Source organism: Uloborus diversus, unplaced genomic scaffold (assembly GCF_026930045.1).
Source record: "Uloborus diversus isolate 005 unplaced genomic scaffold, Udiv.v.3.1 scaffold_403, whole genome shotgun sequence".
Classification (NCBI taxonomy): Eukaryota; Metazoa; Arthropoda; class Arachnida; order Araneae; family Uloboridae; genus Uloborus; species Uloborus diversus.
In genome coordinates this window covers 4,969-29,484 of record NW_026558575.1, presented here as the reverse complement: position 1 = coordinate 29,484, position 24,516 = coordinate 4,969, and the positions used below count along the sequence as shown (strand labels likewise).

Below are 24,516 nucleotides of genomic sequence, written 5' to 3'. Positions count from 1 at the left end.
CTGTAAAGCATACCTGATTAGCATGCATTCAGGGGCTACTCGATGAGAGGTCACTGTGAACTTTCATAAACTTTCCTTTCCCAGAAAATTTTGTCTGACGAGTCTTCAAATTTCGAGTAGTTTTTTTGTGAAATATTGCATTGAAAAGATATTCTCATTAGATGTAGTGATGTGGGTAATTAGGAATTTCATTCGGAAAATCGAGAAGTAACCCCCATCTGAATAGTATAAAATCGGGGAGCCCCGCATGTATTACACTAAACAGAATGGTGCTTACCCATCACGGTCTTTTGACTTTTTGAAGACGGTTCCGTGAATGTTGATGATGATTCAGTAGTTAAAAATTGCTCAGGTTCCATTGATGTAGAAGGTTTGCTACGTTTTCCCGTTTCAAGCCACCTCTCCATAGCCGTAATCGAATATGTAAAAAAAGTATTTTTACCAAAATAGGAGCGCTCTTCAGGTCACCTACTGTCAAGGAGACCAAAAGACCACAAGAAATTATCTTTGTTTTTGTTGGAACGTTTCCCAATAGGGAAGCTCCTTTTATTTGTCTTTTTTTTTTCTGGTCATCTTGCGCTTCTTTTTACGTTGGTCTATCAGAAGTGACATCACAGTATCCATCGTTATGCTGGCTTACGATTTGCTTTTCAAATTGCACGTTAATTTTTTGACTACTCCTTTTTTTTTTTGTAACGTAACACTTTTTTGGTCAAATTTGAGATGCCGCAAACACATTTGAAAAACCGCGCTTCGGTAAGGTACTTTGAAGCCACGTGTCGAATAATGTCAAACACATGACACGTCTCTCCTTTCCCTTTCTATCCCAAATTTAACCTTTGACCAGCTAAGTGGTCTTCTAAATTTTTGTGCATCCTTTGGCCAGGGTGTTGTTGCCAGCTGCAAAAAACCGTCAAAGAGGTCTGGTGTCTCATTTTGTTTGGGTAACATCGGGGTCGCTATGAATTGAAACGAATAGGAGAAACGAACACTGCAAAACTCGAAACAGAAACCTGGAAGAGCCGAGAAACGAGATAAGAAAGAAAGGGACAAAAATTTAGATCCCTGTCTGACTTCTGCTGACTTATTAGCACGAGAGTCGTAAAAAGGGGGGGGGGGGGGGCGGCGACACAACTATGGATGGTTGACATTGCACTAAAGAGAAAGTGTCCCCTTTCTAGCATCCTCCACTGAAGCTAGTGAGCGCAGAGAGCAGAGCAATGGTTTGTCATTGGAGTTCACTTTCCAACTTTCCGTTCACTATACACATCACCTATTTTGCTTTTTTTAGTTCATTTTTTTTCGATGTTCATTTCGTTTTATTTGATAGGAATTAAAAATGGTAAATTATGTATTATGCAACTGTTTAAAGTCTTCAAAGCAAAAATAATTTCCCCAAAATAATGAATTTCATCTTGACAATTATCGAGGGGGTTCGATTTTCAAATATTGAGGGGGTCCAGTCCTCAAATATTGGGGGGGGGGGGGGGGTCCGGACCCCCTGGCCGCGACGCCCATGATTTCAAACAAATCTAAGAAGGTTCTTCTGCCTTTATATAGGAGTTTAGTAAGACTCTATTTGGAGTATGCTGTGCAGTTTTGTTCTCCTTATCTGAGGAAAGATATTTTTGTATTGAAAGGGTTCAAAGAAGGGTTACTAGATTAGTTAGGGGACTTTTAGACTTAGATTATGATACCAGACTTAATAGCCTTAATATGTATAGCCTGGAGCAAAGGAGGGTCAGAGGGGACATGATTCAGTTGTTAAAATTTATCAAAATGAACGATGTTAATGGATTAAATTTTTGCACGGAAAGCAGGACGAGGGGGCATTGTTTTAAGCTATTCAAATCTTAGGCTAACCTGGATAAGAAAAAACTACTACTTGAGTAGGGTTGTGGGCACTTGGAACAGCTTACCAAAAGAAGTGGTAATGAGCAAGGGGGTGGATAACTTTAAGAGGGCCATTGATCTTCATTGGGGACTAATAAAATGACTAGGACCAGCCTAGCTGGGCCAAGAGCCTGTTGCTGGTCGTTACATTTGTATTTGTATTTGAAATTGTGCTACACAAATTAAAAATAAGTATTTCTACATTAAAAAAAAACAAACAAAAAGACAATAAATATTTACATAAATCAATAAAAAGATACCTTTAATTATTTTCAGTGCTGCATTATATAATAATTTTATGCTCTGTAACTGGGTATGTATTGGTATAACATTACAATTTTCTTTTTCTTTGACACAACCATGGCTGACAATGTCAAAGAATATGACTATTGTAATATACTTCCTCAAAAACGATATAAAGTCCTTACTCATCATTCCTGTAAACAGTGCAATAAAATCACTCTGAAATCAACTAAAAATCAACATTTCCACTGTAAAATTTCAAAATTTTCTGAAGGAAGATCTCCCCCCCCCCCCCCTCCAGGGCTGTCACTGAGTTTCGCAACTAAAAATAGTTGCCTTTAATATGAAAAATAGTCTCCAAAATCGTTTCTTGATACAGATTATAGTTTCTAAAATAGTTTCTCATTAAAAAAAATAATAATAACTATTACCATGAAGTGGGATAGACCTACGTTGGGCAAATTTTCTCTAAAAAACCTTTGAAAAGGAAAACTTTAAAAAACATTTTTCAAACTTTAGCCCGATTCTGAATAAGCACTAGAGAAACCAGTACTGACACATTCAAATATAATTTATCATTGTTTGATTGATAATTAAAGACAACAGCAAAAGACTGTATAAAAAGAGCTCGAAGAGCTGCATTCGTGATATTTCCGATCGGAAGAAAATTAGCTCTGGTTTTAAAAACATGAATGTATAGTTCCTTACGGATGCAAGAAATTGAAAAACAAAAAACAGTAAAATAAAAAAAAAAGAAGAAGAAGAAGAGCGGAAACAACTTTTTTCAGAAATTGAGATTGCAAAAACTATCAAAAACTAATCCTTTACAAAAATCGCACTCACAAAAACGATACCTTTACGAAAATTGCGATCGGGGGTAAAAGCGAAACTTTTTTCATACAGAAATATAAACATCACATTTCTGGTCTTGAATGTTTTATTACATTTCATTTTCCCACTTTTTAAAACGATTGTTTTCAAAAATTAAACACGGTAAAACTTTTCTCTCCCCCCCCCGGTAATTAGGGGGTAAACTTAAAAAAGCGATTTTTCATTTCTTTTTTTTTTACAATGCTTTTCTCCTAGAGAAAAAAGAAAAACAAAAATCTAGCTTTTTTACGCATTTTAGTTACTTATTAAAATAATCGCCGTTTTTAACAACTGATTGTAGAATAGTGACTGTTCCTCATATTTTGACTAAAATAGTCACTTTTGACGTCAAAATACTAATTTTAGTCGCCATGGGCAGCGGTGCATCCCATCCTCCATATCCCCTGTACTGTTGCACCCCCAGAATTCACAGTCTAAATCCGCCTATGGATAAATGGGCTTAAAAGTTATAAATCTTTTTGTCAATGTTCAAAAATGAAGTTTATCTATGTTTGCCACATTGTTTCTTTTGCTTGAAATTTCTTAAAAAAAAAAAAAGCAATTTATACTGTAGGTATGCATTTCTTCAGTTATATTGTCAGTACAAAGCACTTATAATTTATAATATGTATCTTATGTACATGCGAGTTATGAACTGAAATTGTAGTTATACTGTGAATGAAAAATTAGGCTCATTTGTAAATCATCCCCATATATAAATAGCAATAGACTTTATTTTTCCACCTCATAAATGTAATGTTTACATACTTACACATAAAAACTATGATTTAAAAAACAACACATAAATATTAATTTCATTTTTCTAAAGTTCTATTTCATTTGTATGTGAAAAGTGAAAAATGAAGAATGGGTGTTCAAGACAGTTCCAAGTTGTATACTTGTCAAACTGCTTCCAAGAAGATTCAAATTGATGTTCATTCTTGATGGCAGAATCATCATTTATAAGAAAAATAACAGATTTAAAAATTTGCACAAAATGTATTTAATCTTCACTGAGTAAGTCTTCATCAATATTTATTTCCTATAAAATAATAATAATGACTATAATATTTTGCCATCTTAAAAGTTTAACATGAAAATTAGTTGCAAGAACAAATTTAATGAACTTACATTTTCAATAGTTTCATCCAGAATAAGATTTTTTATATCAAGTTCCAACTCCATTTCATTTTCATCAATACTTAACTCCGCAAATGATTCTTCTTTGGCCTAAAATAGCAGAGAAAACATTGATAAAACGAAAAAAAATAAAATATATTTATATATTTGTTTTGGAGACAATGTTAAAGCAACTGAAAAATTTATAAATCAATTAACCACTTATTACATGATTTAAATGAAGATAATGTTAATTTGTTCAGATTATCAAACATTAGGGTAAATGATTAGTTACAGTCGTCTAACCATTAATGGATAGATTTGACTTGCAATATTAATAGCAAGTTTTAAAGCAAGATTTGGGGAGAAAACATCAGTGGATTCTAAAAACAGATGTATTCAAGAATATCCCCACCACATTTTTTCTAAGCATAAGTTTTTATCAACAGTGTGATTTATTACGTTAATGCTACTCAGTCATCAAGATGGAATTTTCTTTACATTTAAGTGCTTGAAGTATTCTTTTCTTAAGAAATGACATTTCTCTGTGTGTGTATTTTTTTAAAAGTTATTTATTTATTTTTTTTTTAAATCAAGTAGCAGTTTTATTGATACATACTTCTTTAGATTTTTTTCTATCATATTAAGTGTATTTTTGCTATTAATTAAAACTACTTCACTTACAAGTTATCAATCACAATAAAAGCATGAAAGATATTGTGAGGTTATGTATTGCAATTGCATAAGTCAATAAATGAAGAACAACCGTAGTAAAACACATTCAACAATGTAATAACAATAATATAGTTAGGTTCTGATAACTTGAACTCCAATAGATAAAGAGTTATCACAACATATGATAGCTATTGACCTTATGCCAATAAAATAGTTCCTTTTTTCTTTAAGGGGAAATGAACTCATACACAGACAAAAGTCTTGTTGCCAGAGTCATACTATAATAACAACACGAAAATGATGATGCAGTCAGATTAGTTGGAAAGGTCACATAATTGGCAAAAGAGACAAACAGAGAGCATCAGTTCTAGTTGTTGGGGCAACTTCATGCATTTTTGGCAACAAGCAATGTAACATATTTCGGACAAATTGTTTTTCTCAGTCATGATTACATGTAAATAAGACTCATAAGCACAGTTCATCAACAGTTTTTGAGTTAACACATTTTTTTTTTTTTTGTAAATCTAAGCATTCTCTTTATTTTATTTTAAAGACTAAAAAAAAGCATAGTAAATGTTTCATGTGCGAATACATATAATGAATACTTCATGGAAAAGCAATTATCTACCAGCCGGATTGCACTATCACTTCATATTTACCTTAACTTCGATGCCTTGAACATAATTTTAAAGCATTTTAATTTCATGCTTTAAATGAAGTTGGGCATCAATGAATTGAATGAAAAATGGTTAAGAGATAACTATGCAAATCATCATTGGTAACACATAGAACTAAAAGTATGAAGTATGCTTTTCCAGTTTATGACAAATATGACAGACACATTCATACATATTAATGAACTTCTTTTTTTAAGCTGAAAGCAACACGAACATATTATACAGTAGGAAAATAAATGAATACAGATAAATTTCTATCATACTGATTCTGTAGGAGCAGATTCTTTTGTATAAACCACAGCTTCAGGCTTGATTACTTGAGAATATTGTTGCTCAACTGCTATACTTTCAGAGCCTTTATATGCAGATATGAACTGTTCCGAAAATGCATCTCCTCCACTCTAAAAGAAGAATCCAACAAATCATTTCAGGTGACACAATTTTTTATCAGTAACAAGAACAAATAAAAAAAACTTAAAACACATCCAACTTTACTTTGGATAATAAATGGAATGAGTATAGTTTATTTTCTTTTGTTGCACAGCACTGTTTACACTTTGACATGTTGCTGGACTACGAATCTGCCTTTAAGCTGTCAAGTTTTGTCAACTCAACTGATTGCACCTTCATTCAAAGGCTGACCTAAGTTAAGATGCGTTCACCTTCATTCTTTAGTTTGATCTTCAATTATTTGCTGATGAGTTCCCGAGAGAGAGAGAAACGATTTGTCTTTACTATTAAAGATGCTGAAGCTAAAAACCTTAGATTTAGAAAGTAAAGTAAATCTTACTTATGACATTGAAAGGAATTCAACAATCAAAAAGAAAGATTCTTCAAAAGCGGTAAGAGTCTATGAATCTGAATTTGAAAAGAATGAAGATTTGCACCTTTCCTGAAAAGTAGAATCAGCTCCATTCAAGTGGTTCCAACAGTATCGAAATCAAGACCATGCCATTCCTATTAGTGGTTCTTTGCTGTGTGAGAAAGCAGCGAATTTAGCTATATTACTGAACATAGAAAATTTCCACACCAGTGTTGGATGGCTGGAGAAGTTCAAAACGAGACACAACTTTGTCTTCAGAACTCTTTGAGGAGAAACTACATATTGTGCGAAAAAACTTTAAGTTCTGTTACTTTGTCTGTTAAATGTACATATTAATCAAAATATTTGATGTTTTTTAATATTAAAATGTCAAAAACCAAAAGTAGGGGTAAGCTGAACTTCCGATAAGTTGAAGTTTTTCGGCGGTCCCTTTAGATTGGAGTTGCCTCAAATTGACTGTACTTCAGTTTACTTTCGTATAACGTTTACTTAATAAATTGAAGGGTACAGGGCTGGGGAGTGCACAAGGGGGGACGGACACAAACACTCACCTGTTGGCCCAATATTTTTTAAAGTATGGGTGAAATATAAGGGTAAACAATACAGAGGGGGCCAGGAAAAGTCATTTGTGATGGGCCCCAAAATTTCTGTGCACCCCCTGGTACAGGGGGGGAAAACCTCCACAGAGAAAGCACATGAAAATGTGCTAAAATCCCAATGCCTGATGGGATTTTCTCCCAATACCACCTATTTCCAAACAAACATTTCAGTTGACTTACAGGATTTTATACAAAGACTATTCAAAAAGCATACTTTATCGTTATTCCATTTCCTGACTGACTGGGGTTTACCTCAGTACACTTTAATCATTGATGGTTTTTTTTTTTTGACTATATAATTTTAAAGGTAACCTATTGGTAGATCAAAATATTTTCATACCAATAATGAAGTAAGAAAAGCATTCATTTGCAACATATCTACAAGGAGATTTATCATTAATTAACATTAAACCCCAAAGATGTTTGTTTACACTAAGCACACTATGATTTAATTAAAACAGGCAGAACTGACAGCAGGCTACAAGATCTATAATAATGATGAACAATTGATTGATAAAATAATAAAAAGAAAAGAAAGGAGAAAATTATTTCACCCAAATGTTTAGACTTTTCTAAAACCATTATAATAACTATTAATCAACATTTTTTTAAAGGTTCACATTATACTAGCAACAGCAGGAATCTAAAGTTAATCCATATAAAATCAGATGTGGAACCTATTTTAATGTCCACTTATGTTTTGTGGAATCCCTGTTTTTTTTTTTTTTTTTTTTTGTATAGTTTGAGAGCAATATTCCGAAACTGGTTCACTTGCAATAGAAATGAAAATTGTTTTGATAATATTCATATAATCCAAAAGTAATATCAAAGATTAATGCAACAATATTTCTTAAAATAACTTGAAAAAAAGTAGTTCAAACAAAATTTTGTTTTTAACAAAGTTTAAATTGTAATTAGATGATTGGTATTTACTCTATTATTGCAATTATACTTAATGTTAGTCTTTAAACAATGAAAGTTTAATTCTTATGTTAGGTCATTTTTAAGTATCTTGAGGTATCTATTTGTTGTTGATACAGAAGTTAAGAATCCTGTTTCACACATATATGTATTATGAAAAAAGTGCCAACACCGCTTTCTTGACACTAAAAGATTCTTCTAAAGTGCATCAGAAATCCGATAATGGCATAAAATTAAATTCCTTTTGCAAGAATGAAGCAGATGTCCTTCCACTAAAGTTCTTGTACTAACATAGTCTAAGGTTGTACAATTTATGTTGGCAATAAATGGGTTTTATTCCATAATTGACTTTGATACTTACCATCATCATTTTAATATCAAACCTTATTCCATTGATATTTAAAGATTGCAAGTTACGTGGAACTCTTAAATGTCCTTCATGGAACCCCTGGGGCTCTGTGGAACCCAATTTAAGAAATGTTGATAGATGATAATAATATACTGGGCCCTGATTACATTAATCTTTTGAAAAATGAAATGGTTCAAGAAATATAACATACCAGCTAACCTCTGAAAGACAAAAATCCGAAAGATTTTTTTTCTTTTTTCCAGAATATTTTTAACTCAAAATAAAATCAAACAAGACATTTTTCAAACATTAGCTTAACCTCTTTACATTTAATAACATAAATTAATGAACTTCATTGTATTTGAACTTACTTTCAATTAGTAAAAATTACTCGTATAGCTTTCTTTACAAACATTTGGATATAACATTTACTCATCTTAAAAAAAGAACAAAGCAAACGCAACGTGAACTGAGCGGAAAACCAAAAACGATAAACAGTGCCGAAGTTGTTACCCTAGTTGCCCGCCACAACGCTTACTTTGATTGGATAGCGATATGGTCATGCACTGTACCACTGAGTGTGACGTCATGATCTCGCCTAACATCTTCTCGTGTCATTCTCCTATGGCAACCTCTCCTTGGCCTCTCACGTGGTGCTTAGTTCTGCAAAAGTATATTTAGCGCCAAAATTGGGTTTATACAGTTTTTCCCTAGAAAACATGAAAAATCCGGAAGATTTTACTTGTAACTGGAAAACAACATGAAAATGCGTAAAACTTCCGGGAAATTCGGAAGAGTTGGCAGATATAAGATTTACTAAAGTAAACTCCAGAATTTCAGCAGGGTGGCTTATATAACTGCAGAAATCATCATTAGTGAGCACAAGGGATCTTTGATTGGCTAACATAAACCCCGAAACACTTTATTTACTAATTAAACGACTTACTAATCAACCACAGCCTACTACAACTGTCACAGCTAATTTCTTATGCTTTATTTTCATAGTTGAACAGAGAGAAAAAAATTATGCAGGCATTAGAAAAAAAAAAAAAAAGAATCTACTTCATAAAAAAGAGAAAACAGCTTACAGACAGTAATTAAATATTGGATTAAAACTAGCATATTTCTTTTGATGCACACATTTATGTATGGCAAAATCAAAGGCAATTTTAGAAAGTAAAATATAAATTTTTTTTTAAAGCAAATGTGTACATACTTCTGACAGTGAATGAAGACTTCCTGTAGCATCATCTTCAGCAATATATACAAATTTACCAGATGCTTCAGCTTCTTTCATTTCCTCAACAGGATTCCTTTCATAGTTAGACTGTAAAAATATGAAATCCAAGGGGTGACAAAGACATTAAGAGATTTCTTCATGGGGGCAGATTATTTTGCTTAAAAATTTTAATAAAATAATAGTAAAAAGGTACAGTTGTGTCAACAAATTTTCGGATGAGAATACTGAACAACAATGACTGATCAAGTAACAAAGTTAAATAAAATGGAAATATTTCTGACAAAAAGTAAATTATATGTAAACGACATAATGTGATTTAGACATTTAAGCAGACTGCTTAATGGTAATGTATAATGTACATTGCAAAACAACGCACATTGCATATTTTGTGAGGGGGTTGCTTTTATATACACGAATAGATCTTAAGTAATATCAACATTAGGACTAGTTAATGCAGTAAAAATACAATAATCTACAATACAAATGATTTGTATTCAAAAGAAGCTCTCAAGTAGCTATATTTCATATGCAATTGAAGTTATTATTATTATTTTTTTTTAATATCAAACCTTTGATAGAAAATCAGAAATTTTATTTATTTTTTAAGTTTTAAAACATAAATTTATTAGATTTAGACAAAATATAAATAGAATAGAAGAGCAATGTTAATTTCATACACAAACAAAATTGTTTTTTTGAAAAAGTTCTTTTACACACTTTATAAATACATGAACCATTTTTGACTACCATTGAATAGAACACGCAATAATACTTAAAAATATTGGTTCTGAGATTCAAAGAGTTGAAAGCAATTTCTGTAAAAATGACAAAACTGTTTCATGGCTATTTAACTAAAAAATAGAAATGAATTACAACATTTTGCTAGCACTCTCATAATAGTTCAACTTTTATGTTTTGATTGCCACATCCTAAAATTATTCCTTGATTTAAAAATAAATAAATGAAGAAGAATGTTTTAAAAACTACCGTTGTTGATGGATAGCTTGATGCAGGTTGTCGAACTTGACTTTGTTTTAAAAATTGTTCTGCTTTTACTGCTTCATTCAGAGCAGGGAAAAGATTCTCATACTCATCAGGATCAGCTAGGGCAGTAGAAGCTTTTTCATTCACTTTTTTCAAACTTTCCTTCCATAATTTAACAACCCTGTAAAACAATATGATAAAAATGTTTTACAGCAATTTACTTGGATTAAGATTTCAAAGAGAAACATTAATGCTTTATTAGTAAACTTTCAGACATATTTCAGAAAATTGAAATTGCATTGTATTGACGTAAACAATATCCTAAAAGATTTTACATTTTGCAGAACATAGTAAATTTACTTCATACATTAATATATTTTTAACACTTATTTCAGATAAATTTACTTTAATCACAAAAATTATGGTGATTCTCTTCAGTCATTGTGCTGTTTCATAGCATATTGAATAGCATTTTTAAGGGGGAGGGGTGAAGGGTTCATCTTTTTTAGGGAATCTCTTATTCAGGGTGCTTTGTAGTGTTTGAGAGGGTTAGCAATTGCCTTTGGAGGACAGGTGGGGGGGGGAGACATCCTACACACAATGTAAAAGGAAGGTGTAAAATTTAAATTATGAAAGAACGATTCAGATTTTCCATGCCATTATTTCCAGTGATTAGCTTGGGTATTTGGGAACAAACTATTTAGCAAAACCTTGATAGCTCAAACCTCCTCATCTTGAAACTCTAGATATCTCGAAAGAAAACTTTCCCCCTGCAATTTACATAGAAATTGTATGAATTTTTCAGTTATCTCGAAATTTTTTTTTTTTTAAAACCTCTTTTCTTTTGAAATTTGATATGTCGAAACTTTTGCAAAGAAGCAACTTTTAATTGCTGTTTTTCCTTGGCAATTTTTGTAGTAGAACTAGTTTCAGAGACATCTGCTTGCAGTTTTTTCCCCTTTTCCTGGAAAGTAAAAGAATAGGGGTTTTGGACGAGATAATAGGGGAGTGTGGGTATGAGGCAGTGGTGGATCTAGCTGCATTTTGGGAGGGGCCATCAGTATTTTTTAAAAAAATTTTCTTTGGTTGTTTGTTCTAATGGTCACCTGTTAAACAGTGCCGGATCATTGATTTTTTCCGAAAAATCATCGTTTCTACCCATCTTGAAATTTTAACACCAAGTTTGAATATTAAAATAACAACAGAAATATTAATGAATTTTTTAAAATTATGATATTAGTACCGAAAAATACTTTATGCATAATTTATTGCTTTGAAAGATATCAATGTTTAGTTCCCTTTCGTGGCATTTATGGAGGAGCATGATAATAAGCCTTCTCCTCAAAAAAAGTTTCGAAATTAAAGCCATAAAACGCAAGTTTAGACTCTCTTTGCCCTTGTGAGCAATAAGTGCACTTAGAGGACAGCAGCATTTATAAACCGTCCATGTGTCTATAGTTGCAGCAAGAAATGTACACACAAAAAAATATTTTTGTTTTGAGGAGAGGGATGTAATTTCCTTCCCAATTAAAACCTAAATTTCTATGAAAATGAAAAAAAGGAGTTAAATTTTGGTATTTTCTCATGTTTTCTTTCTTTTTTTCTTCATAAAAAAATTCCTATACTCACAAGGTTTTCGGAGGGGTCATAGCCCCTCTCTAGATCTGTGTAGGTATGGTCGGGGGGGGGGGGGGGTGCTCTACTCACTTTTATCTCAGTGTTTTCCCAAAACCTTAGACTCTTTGTACTTTTCTTTGGAACACTCCTTTGTTTCACCACTTTGATGACAAGAGGTGAATTTTTCATAGCCCAAGTGAAAATGGGAAAACGTGTTCCTTATCATTCCGAATTTTTAACTCCACAAAATGGCTAGTGAAAAGCTTAATTTGAATGGGCTTGAAGTCAGTAGATGAAAGGAGAAAAGTCAAAACTGCAACTCATTACAAAATAACTAGTTAATTGTCATGCACAGTGGTCTCATAGTACATATATAAATATATTTATCATATGGGTGTGTAATGGTAATGCATGTGTAATTTTTTCAAAACCTTGATAATAGGAAAACTCAATATCTCAAGTTATTTTCTCTTCCCAAGAGATTCGAGATAACGAGGTTGTACTGTATTAGCTTTCTGAGCAAATTAAAAATATTTCTCATAAACAAAAAATATATATGTACATAATTTTGTATTTGTTTATTTACTTTCTGTTCTTTACTTATTTTCTGTACTTGTTTATTGGAGAGGGTTCAAAGAAGGGCTACTGGGCTAGTAAGGGGACTTTCAGATTCAGATTATGATACCAGAATATGGCTTATGATACCAGGCTGAATATGTATAGATTGAGCGAAAGAGGGTCAGACAGGACATGATTCAGTTGTTTACAGTTATCAAAATGAAAGATGCTAATGGATTAAATTTTTCATGGAAAGCATGGTGAGAGGTCATTGTTTCAAGCTATTCATATGTCAGGCTAACCTGAAAAATTAGGAAAAATTACTCCTTTATTATGGTAATGGGCACTTGGAACAGCTTATCCCAAGAAGCTGTTAAGAGCAAGAGGGTAGATTGCTTTAAGAGGGCCATTAATCTTCATTGGGGATTCATAAAACTAGCCTAGTTGGGCCCAGAACCTGTTGTTGGTTTTTGTATTTGTTATGTCAACAGCTTTGGTGATAAGCAATAAATATAAATATCCATGTCATCAATAATTACCTTGAAACTTGACTTGGCAAATAGGTGCGTGCAAAAAAAGCAGCTTCTGGTAGCCGGTTAGTTTGTATTAACATATTTAAAGCCTTTTCTTTCCTACATACAGAACAAAATTTAAAAAATAAAATATCAGAAAAATGCGCAAAATTAAAGTTTGTAAAAAAAAAAAAAAATAGCAAAACTTGGACTCAGGAAGAATTAACAAACATTCAAGTCAAAAACTGTTCCCAATACTTAATACTCAAGTAATAATTAAATTTCAAATACTATGTTTTCATTTGTGAATAAAATATACTATGCAAAAAAATAATGTGACAATCATTGGCAAAAGCTTTTCAGGTTAAATTAAGGAAACAATTACTATAATGGAATTTAACAGAAACAGAATAGTACATGCAAACTAGGTAGGCATAACTATTTTTAAAGTAGTCATCTTAAATTTACTATTTTTAAAGCACTGGGACAACTACAACTAGAAGCCTGGTAATAAGTTTGCCTAATGCCTATTTCGAAAAACTGTTGAATTAAATAACTTTTTGAATAAGAAAAAATCTGTATCATTTACATAGCCAAGTTTACTCATTTATGCAATAATCTACATAAGAGAGATAAGAAAAATTTTGTACATTTTAATTCAAATGAAACTTACTTTCCAAGTAAAAAATATGATATGAATGCAACATTATTGATGCCACCTAACTCAGAACTTTGACCCAGTTTTTCCACCATACTCGCATTTCCAGATGATGTAGCAAGCAAAAGCAACCCTCCATAATCTTTAGCGTAATGTAAGCATTCTTCGGCCAATTGGAATTCACATTTTGCCATGGCAAGTTCTGCAAGCTGCTTCCATTTCTGTTCAGACTGTAGGATATTCCAACTTTAGTTTAAAAACATTAAAATGCAAAAGCAGATAATAACGTTTTTCAAAATACAGCACTTCCATTATTTTAAGCATGTAATTTGATTAAAAAAAAATCTACACTTAATTTCTTAGTATGTTTTTAACAAAGCTTACCATTGCTTCTTTTGCCAAACCATATGCAACTTTCAAATTTCCAAGTTGAAGAGAAAGTTCAAATTTATGATCTGGATCCGTTAGAAACCACTAAAGCTTGAGATTTGAACCCCTAAGAAAATATATACACATAAAACAGTTGAATCTCATTAACAGTATTGAAACAGATAAATTGCACATTTAAGAAAATTAAGATATTCATCTAAAATTTTAGCAAAAAAAATGTTATCTTTCTCATATTTTAAGATTGAATTGTTTAAGATGATTACTGATAAATGAATAAAACGGATGCTAGCTCAAAAACCAAGAGTAGCTTCAGCTGTAAAGAGGTTCCATACTAAGTGTGTTGTCTCATTGATAATGATACCATTCTCTGTATTAAACATGTCACAACAGGGTTCATACTCACCTTTGAAAATTAAAAGTAAGGAGTTTTGCAGGAGTTTATTTACTTTTTAAAGAATAGTTTCTTGTTTAAAAACGCATGTTTTAAAAATTTCAAAAAAGTTATGTACAACTCTTATACTATTTATTTTGTACCAAACATTTAATGCACAAACATACTAAATTTATAGTAAAATATGCATTTACTGCTTCTTAGACTTGAGCCAACTCAGAATTAAATTCAAATGAGAGGGGGGGGGGGGGTACCCATTGAAACATATTTTATTTTGAAATTGAATAAAAAATAAGTAAAATTGATTAAAAATGAGTATTTGCTCAAAAACAAAGCACTTACTAACAATTTCTGAACCAAAAAACAAATAACTGTTAAAATAAAAACTATAATAAGTCCACTGAAAGTAGAAGAGGCCAAAATAACTTCCAGCTATCAAAATAATTGAAAATATTTACAATACACAGAAGGACAAACTTCAAACACAACAAACAATTTTTGGCAAAGCTTGTGTTAGATGTTGGCATATTTTAAAAACATAAGGTTACTCATACGAGACTGAAAACAGAATATTTAATTTATATATTAAGGATCCTTTTGAAAAAATTGTATAAATTATATTAATCTTCAAAGTAGATCAAAATTTTGTAGACCATTTCAAAACTTTATGTGACTCTAAGCTGATAAACATAGAAAACTGCCAAATTTTAAGAATTTTTCTTCTAAAAAGTATAAAAATTTAATTCTAGGAAATAGTGGAACCACTGTTTAGCTATTAAGTTGCTCTTTGATCTATTGTATAACAGGTTAATTTATAAATGTTAAGTTTTTAATATCTACATAATAAAAAAAAAATTAAAATTTGATTTAAATTTTTTCAAAAATCCCAATTTTTTAATTAAAAAAATCACAAACTCTGTCAACTACAGATATTACTTATGAATTAAAACACTTGAAATAGCTAGAACAAAAACTAATTTCAGATAGCGATTCCGTACTTAACTTTCTGACATTCAACACTCTTAAAGAGCATGAATTTTGTTAAAAAAATTTCATTTAATGATTTTAATAAAAATATAAACAACTTAATTACTTTGCCTCTTCACAAGGGATAGTAAGCGTTATAAATGCAAAAAATTTTATTCCCATAGCGGATGCAAAGAGATTGGGATATTTTAAGTGAACATGTTAAAAGTAAAAAGAACGAAGGAAAAATCAAATTAAACCAGCGATTCTAGATTTTAACTTTTTGACTCTCATAAAGGACACAGAATTTCGTTTAGAAAAATTTTAACTTAGTGATTTTTACATGAATAAAAAGAAATTTCATTTATGAAAAAGCATAATAATCATCAACAATCAGAAAAATTTGATTCTCAAATTGGATGCAAACAAATTGCTTTAATCAAAATGAAAGCCTCAAAAGTCCAAAAACGGCAAGTAATAGAATTTATTAAAGCAAAAAAATATTAGAATGGTACTTTAACAAGTCTACAAGATGTATATTATTATTAATTATTGACATAATCGTCAGAAATTTAGACTAAGGGATTTTCATTTCTTAAAAAGCAGGAGTTTATAAGGAGTTTGTAAGGAGCATGCGAACCCTAGTCACAACACATGAATTACAAAAACTACTAAATGATGTGTCCGAATATATCACATATTAACCCATCTTTATATGACAAAATGAAGTTTCAGGGGGGATGGTTAATTTGATAAAAAAACATCTGTAATAGTTGCAAAGTATTAAAATTTGTGCTTGCCAGTGATGAAATTCAGAAAGTTTACGGTATCAGAATGCCAACGAGCAATGTCTATTTTTTTTCAGCATTAGGGGGGGGGGGGAGGCTCCTAGAGTTCTTGATTTGAAGGCAATGCTCAGTATAAAACTTGAAATCAATGCAAAAACTAAATGAAACATTTATTTGAAAAGAAATTATTATCCACAAAAGCAGTGTTGGACTGATATTCCAGCACCAATTCACCCTTGGTATAAAACTTGTGTGCATATGTTTGTAAAAACTGATTTTTCAGCTTTTCAAAAGGGGGTACATTAATATCTAATCTCCACTCTCAATGAAGAAAACTTACTGTAATGCCATTTCTTCAACTATTGAGATTAACAATGCAAAATAGTAAATGGATTGTTTCACTGGCAGAGAATCTATTTAAGCTTCTTTAAATGAACTTGCTCATTATGTGAACATAACCATTTAAAAAAAAAATAAGAAAAATTGGTTTCTTACTTTTACATCAGTCTGTCAAAAGATATACTATATTGAGGCAAATTTGAAAAATTTATCAGCAAAACTGGAATCCTGGCTTCAAGGGTAAAGGGGGGGGGGGGGCTAGGAACAGAATTCCGGCATGTAACAATCACAAAACAATTACCCCAGCAGTTCAGAAAATATACAGTTATACAAGTCTTGTAAAACATTCTATAAAAATAAAATAATGGTTGATTGTTAAGGGAAATAATTTAGACACTGATGCCAAGTTACAAATACTAAGAAACAGATGCACTTTGTGTTGGTTCCATATATGCAATTGAGCCTTGTATTAAAATTTAATTAACCTGATAAAGCAGTGTAAGATTAATCTTTTCATATTAAATTGCTGTAATTCTTGCTGTAGTTGGAAAAGGGGAAAGGGGATAACATTCCCCAAAATATTTGCATATTATTGTCAGAATACTGCTAATTTAATGTAAATGGAGTGTCAAACCAACTTTTTTTTTAATAAAAAAATAATGTCTACTTTTTGAATTAAATGTTGTACAAGTAATTTAAACAGTGCTTTTTGGCCAAACAAAAATCACCAATCATGACACCTACCCAATAAAAAGGTGCATCCCCCCCAAATATTTTTTTCAATTACAGCTCTGATTGCAATTAAAGACAAAATGAGTAAAAAATTTCCAGAATAACAATCACAAAAAAAAAAAAAAAAAAAAACTGGGATTCTAGCTATCAAACAAACATTCAAACTTACTTGTTTTTCTAAAAAGTGAGCAACACGTGTTACGTTGCTCCCAAGGAATTGAGGGCAGAACATTGTGAGCAGTTTCAAAATCTCGGCGCATAACTGCTGTCTGGTACTCCAGAACAGGAAGCAGAAGAGAATAAGAAACAACATTCAATTCCTTGTCTCCAAGATATAATCTGCTGTCTTTTGGAATGTACCCGAGTAAATACATCACCCTAATAAAACATAAAATTGCCCTAACTACAAATGTAAACAAAACACATCACTCAAAATGGCAGATTTTTCTCACATAAGAATTCATAAGTATATTTTGCAAATTACTATGTATACACTATGTTAAAATATATACACATAAAAAAAAGAAAAAGTAATAATCAGTAACAAAGCAGATTTTGATGCCTTATTAAATCTCTAAAAATGCCTTTAAACACACCAAAAAAAATCTTAAAACAGCAAAAATTTCCTAGTCTATTTATTGAAAAAGCACTACACAACTGCTTTGAGATATTCAACATAGGTTTTCGACACACTAGTTAATTGTGATGAAGAAACTGTTTTGGGTGTAGAATGGCCCTTTTCTATAATACAGTAGTGCAATTTGTGTATAGTCAACCATTTTTTGTTTCCAGTCTTAGTAAATCTAACTACATTTTCATGTTTTCATGCTTTACTAAGTTTAGTTTTTGAAGAACTAGAATATTTATTCCATACAACATGAAAAAAGTGAAAAAAAAAAAACTTAAACCAGCAATTCAGTGTTTAACTTGATGACATCTAAAAGTTTGCACAAAAATGGTCATAGAATATTATTTAAATATGATATTTCAAATAAGAAGAAACATTTTTTTTTTTTTTTTTAAATTCACTTGTCACCTAACAGAAGGGAAGCAAAGAATTGAATATTTCAACATTTGACAAATGCACTTTTAGGTATAGTAACATTAGCATCACATTTTAATAAAGCAACAATGATTAATATTAAACAAGATGACTGTTGAAATTTAAGGATTAGCTGAAAATGATGAAAGAGGAAAAACTCATCGAAAATTCTTTCAAATTTGCTAATTTTTTTCTTTAAATTTTTAATCTTTTCTAGAACATTACAATTTTTTTCATGATTCCATAATATCTGAGTTTAGTTACTACTCTGTAAGGGGTCAAAAATCTTTCTTCCAAAAAATAATTAAATAATAAATAAAAAGAAAGAAAGAAAAAAAAAACCCACTAATAAACCAAGGAAACATGAGACAATTATCAATCCATGCAATATTTATCATAACTACCTTTAACAAAAATTAAGGAAAATAGAATATAATGTAAAAAAAAAACGTTTAGCCTAAATTCTTGCGAAAATTTGATTTCATCTCCACTTAGGAATACAAAATTTAACATTACACCACTAGATTTTACTGTAGCTAGTCAAAAAACAAACTTAAATATGAAATTGCAAAAAAAAAAAAAAAAAAAGATATAACACACTAAAGAATGGACACATTATTAAAGTTGTTAACAATTGAGTTATAGCCAATTATTTAAAAATATTTGATTCATCGAGCAAACACTAAATTACAATAATATGATATTTACCTGTCAAGATGAGATATGGTAACTATTTCACCACCAACATAATAATTCAGCCTATTAACAGAATTTGTGTATATGAAACAATCGCCAATCCACAATCCAGTTTTAACACATTCCAGATGCATACCAAGAACCTAGAAATTTAAAACAAAAAATTAAACCAATAATAAAACATGCATTAATACTGCTATATTGAACAGCTAAACTATTATGACCATTCCCATTCTGTTTGATGCACTCACCAGGATAAAGTGAAATGCACATGATCAGGTGAGAATAGCACTAGTTTCTGGTGTGGATAACAATGCAGTTTGTTAATTACATGTGACTTTTCACTTTTTACTCCAGGGTTCCCCCTAAAGACAGCTCTGATTTTTTGATCCAGATCACCCCCTGGTTCAGCACCCCCAGAGGTATCGTTCCACTTGGAGGACTTTGTGACCATGAGCAAATTTAACGTCCCCCAATCACCATTAACGAAGCCTGAGGATTTTCTACCAGCTAGCATCAAACCCGAGACCCTCCAGTCACAAGTCCGATACCTTACCGATCAGGTCACCACGCCAAAATTACATGTGACTGTTAGGGGGGGGGGGGAGATCCTGAGACTAAGTACCACTGTACAATTTCTTTTTTTGCAATCTATCATAGCAAGTACCACTGCATCGCGGATGACTGATGACAAATACCAGTGATAGATGTCACAGAGTGGAACATCCATGCAAGCATGTACAAGAAAAGAAAATCAGGTGAGCTCCACTAGCTGAAATAAAATCAACTATAGGCAAAAAAATTAATACTTGAATAAAATGGAAGACAGGTGTATTCCCGGTTTATACACCATATACACTGAAAACTCTCAAACATTTTTTAGACACATAGCATATACCATCAAGCTTCAAAAACTTTCATCTGTAATTCAAATCCTATCATCACATTTTAAAAATTTTCTTAAAACAATAAAATTATTAAGCTACTGGTTAAAAGTTTTTACTGAGGGACCCTTATAGCTGCACATCAAGAGTTGTTAATAATCGTTACAGCGGTAGTTAAAGTTAATTTTCGAAAAATATGAAACTTTAAATTTTACCAGTTTTTTTTCTTCTCCATGGAAAACCTGGAACTCTTATCATCCTTGGGTTCTTATCCTCAAGAATTTATGGACATAGTATATGATTGCATACACATATTGTGCATAATGGATTACTGAGAGTATACCCTCAGAAATATTGATGGAAACATCACTGATGGAAGAGTAAATGAAGTGTTTCTAAGCAGAGTACATTCTGCCTCTCCTGGTCGCAAAAGACGCCATTTAAAATGTTTTCTTTATGTCAATTACAATCATGATCACCATCATTTACACACAACAAACATGGGGACATTTTGAATGTATCATAGAAGTGTATTTCTATTTATAATTTACATTCTGGTTTCTTAAGCCAGTGGGTATATGAGAATAAGTGTGGGAAAAATTTTTCATTTTGATGCCAGCAAGCCTCTAAATTAGTTGGATCTTAATCCTACTGAGTAGATTAGGGATTCTATAGACTGGGAGCTCAAAACTAAAACGTCATTGTCTTGGAATATCCTGGTGTTGGACCACTAATTGAACACTTGGTACAATTTTACCATTGGCCCATCTTCAAAAAGACATCAGGCGTCCATGCAGATCAGGTTGGAGATTGCATATGGTAAATATTTCAGCATTTCAATGTATATATAGTCGAGGTCCGCTTAATGGAATAGCCAATTTTCCATGCAAAAAATTATCCTAATAAGCAGGAATATTCCATTAAACAGGATTAAAAATACATACATCAACGGCTTGGTACATTGAAAATATATTACATTAAATGGGATATTCTTTTAACTGATATTCTAATAAGCGGGCCCGATTGTATATCCATATTTATACACCAATATGTGTTTTCCTAAACACAAAACTTACAAGGTCTGGAAGTATCTTTTACAGAATATGAATGCAATAAATAATTTAGGAAAAAAAAAAGGCTGAAAATGCAACTCAAAATAGGTTTGTATAATTTTCTAAAAATTATATTCCAACATTGTTTTAGAGCAAGCTTGTGTTAGTTTACATTGTTTAGAAAAGTGTTAGAGCAAGACTTTTCTAAATACAGTATATACTTTTTTTCTTTTTCGTTTTTAAAATGATTCTATTGAGTTTTATGGAGCAAGAGCGTTAATGTGTCAACCTTTGAAAGTGAATGTAGCCCGATGAAAATCGGTTTTGTAAAAGAAATATTAATGCATATACATACAAGATATTAAAATGTTTTAAAAAAACAAACATACATCAAATGCTTCTTCAATACCATTCTTCTGGAACTTCTGTTTTGAAATGTTTTTGCTTTGCTTACTGCCTCAGCATTATATTTCAAAATATAAAAAATATTCATCAGTTTGCAATGCTGACCAGCTCACCACTTTCGGACCAGAAAACCTGCAAGGAAATCACAGACTAACTTACTAGGGCACAGCAATTGTTCATTGCTAAGTATTCAGTTGAATTTAATTGCTTTTTACTTAACACTCACAAGTTTTGCATTGATAAGAGGGCTCCTTAGTAATCTGAAAATACATATGCAGTAGACTTCTGATTGTTCGCGGAATAGGGTGGCACGAGAACCACGGATAATCCGAATAATAGGTAAAAACGATATTTAGTGTATACAATAGCTAAAAAATCTTAATAATACTCTCAGATACATTTAAGTTATAACTAAAATCATTGCATCCTCTAACATTGAATATAGAAATTATATGTAAAATCTAAAAACAAACAACATAACCATAAGTAAAAAAAAATGTGGAAAGACCCGTGGATAATCCGACCGCCGATAATCGGAAGTTTACTGTGGGTAGGTTTTCCGCAAAAAAATTATGTTTTTTTCACATTTAGTACATTCCTGGTTATCAAAGAGATTATAAATTACCTTCAACTTAAAATTGGTAAGTATCTACAACTTTGGTTTAAATTCAAATTTATGAGTGAAGAAGATACTCCCCTCCAAGATTTATGTTTGGAAGGGATTATGACTTTTTCGGAGGGAGAGAAAATTTAGCAATTTTAATTGAGTATTTACACCTTTTGCTATGTTCTCACCAGGGTTCGTTGATATGTATCATGATATATATCACGATATATATCCAATATTTATTTTGAAAATCTCACAATATTTAGCTATTTTCGATATTCATTTTTTTAATTACAGTATTTTCAATATAATATGCATACTAATCAGTTATATTGTTCATTTATTGTTAAAAACAACCAAAAAGTTATGTACTATATTTTTATGATGCATTAATACATCATTAATATAACACTAATATAATATTCCTATTTTACTTGTATTTTATATTCATAAAATTATTGGTAATGCAACAATTTTAATTCATATTAAAAAGTACCCAGTTAAATATTAAACATTGTTCCGAAAAAAGAAAATGTCTTATGACTGTGCACTGACTAATGTATATTATTTATTTTTGAATTATATAATGGTAAAAGTAGCTAACAGAAGAAAAATAAACAGCTAAATGTAAATAAAACAGCTAATGATAAATTAACTCCATTAAAATTGATAGAAATTTAAAATGAAATATTTAATAAATATAATTTACTATTACTATCTTTACTATTTGGAAGACTTTAGTTTGTGCTAATTGAAAATATTGGATGCATATCATAATATCCAATATAAATCAAAATATCGGATATTTTCGAACCCTGGTTTTCACATTGTAAAACTTTTTTTGTTACATAAAATATCCCATCTTCTCCATCACTTTATCTAAGTTCCTCAAAACTGCAGACATGTGTTTCAGGATTACAAGAAAAAACCTTTTTGTATTTCATAAGAAGTGAGCTTATGGATGAACAGACATCACCCAAAGAACACTTCTTTAACGCTGAAAAAGGATTTCCTTGTAATTCCAAAACAAGTGCATAGAGTTCCCTGCAAATGTGTGCATTTTACATTGTAATATTAAGGTAATTATAATCTTGAAAAAATCTCTTGAAATAAAATTTTAGAAGCTCTAGGAATAGAGAACATGCTTGCCAAAAGGAACAGAGTTAAATTGTTGTTTTAAATATTCATTTAGTCAAAAACTTATTCTCTTACCTTTTAAAAACCAATCTTATTCTTCATTTTTATGGTTTTTTTTTTAATTAAAATTTTAAACAGTATAAAATTGTATCATGTTTTGATGATAGTAATAAACATGATAAAATCGATACAGGGATAAACTATAATTCAATATTTAATTTCCTAGTACTTGAAAATTAATTTCTAAACAATCTCAGAATCATATTTATCTTTTTAAACAAAGGATTAAATGTTTGCATTTATTTTTTTGTTCTTACAAAGGAGGTAGAATCCTTACAGAAAATAACAGATTCTTACAAGCGGGAGCTACCCTGGTAACTTCACACACAAGCCAATAAGGCAGATTTCTGCATTTTAGAGCTTTCATTGAAAACTTTTAAATAATTCATGAAATAGGGTCTCCCATCTGGACTACATTTAAAGGAAGCAATGAGAAATTTTAGCCTGCCATCCCCTCCTGAAATTTAGCTTATGAAAACAGAACAACTAAATAAGAGTCATTGGGAAAGAAGAATTAACTAATAGACATTAAGGGGAAAAAAAGACTCATTAACATAAGAAAAGAAAGGTTTACTATCATCAGGAAATAACTTATCTACATTACAAAAAAAAAAAAGGATTTTAATGTCAGGAGAGAAGACTTACATGTTTTGGTTGAATTTCAATTCTGCGAACCAGTTCCAACGATTCCCAATCATAGAAAGCTAAACCACTAATTGATTTTACTCCTAGCATGTGGCCTCCAAATATTGCTGAAAATGAAAAGGATATAAAATATGGCATAGTAAATGTATTTTAACTACACAACACTCTAGTACTTAGCATTAAATATGAAAAATGGATCAAAACAAAAATTTACACATTAAAATGCCATAGAAAAAAAATCTAATACCATGTTAGATAAAATACACACAAATCATAAAAACATAACAATATTAAAAAAAAATGTAAACATTTTGTGAATTGATATACAGTCGAACCTCCATATATCGAACTTCCACATATCAAAATTTTCTATATATCAAAATCCCAGCAAATTTCTATGTTCATTATATAGAAAAATTGTTTCTATACATCGAAAAAAATCTCTATATATCGAAACTTTTTTCGAGACATTCGTAGATTTTTTTCCACTTAAGACTGTCTCATGAAAAATGAAGGTTAGAGAAGAAAATTATGTTCACCAAAGGTGGCTACGGAACTCATATGGAATCTGGGGTTGAAGGGTGTGTAGTTAAGTCGTTAATCAGTTCTGAAGTTCTTAAATTCTCTCAAGTTTATTTCAAATC

At 31.0% G+C, this 24,516-nt stretch overlaps 1 protein-coding gene across 1 annotated transcript; it reads right to left on the bottom strand.

Moving 5' to 3' along the window:
• Positions 1 to 3,731: 3,731 nt before the first annotated feature.
• LOC129233423 (coatomer subunit beta'-like) lies at positions 3,732 to 23,979 on the bottom strand (the record flags this gene model as incomplete). The annotated part of the gene is given in 16 exon segments (XM_054867451.1): positions 3,732 to 4,048; positions 4,138 to 4,236; positions 5,741 to 5,878; positions 9,386 to 9,496; positions 10,397 to 10,574; positions 13,108 to 13,200; positions 13,754 to 13,968; positions 14,123 to 14,203; positions 14,205 to 14,234; positions 17,514 to 17,543; positions 17,545 to 17,722; positions 19,095 to 19,225; positions 21,408 to 21,452; positions 21,455 to 21,511; positions 21,514 to 21,555; positions 23,873 to 23,979. Coding segments are annotated over 16 exon segments (1,574 nt in total), but the record flags the coding sequence as incomplete, so codon positions are not given.
• Positions 23,980 to 24,516: the final 537 nt, after the last annotated feature.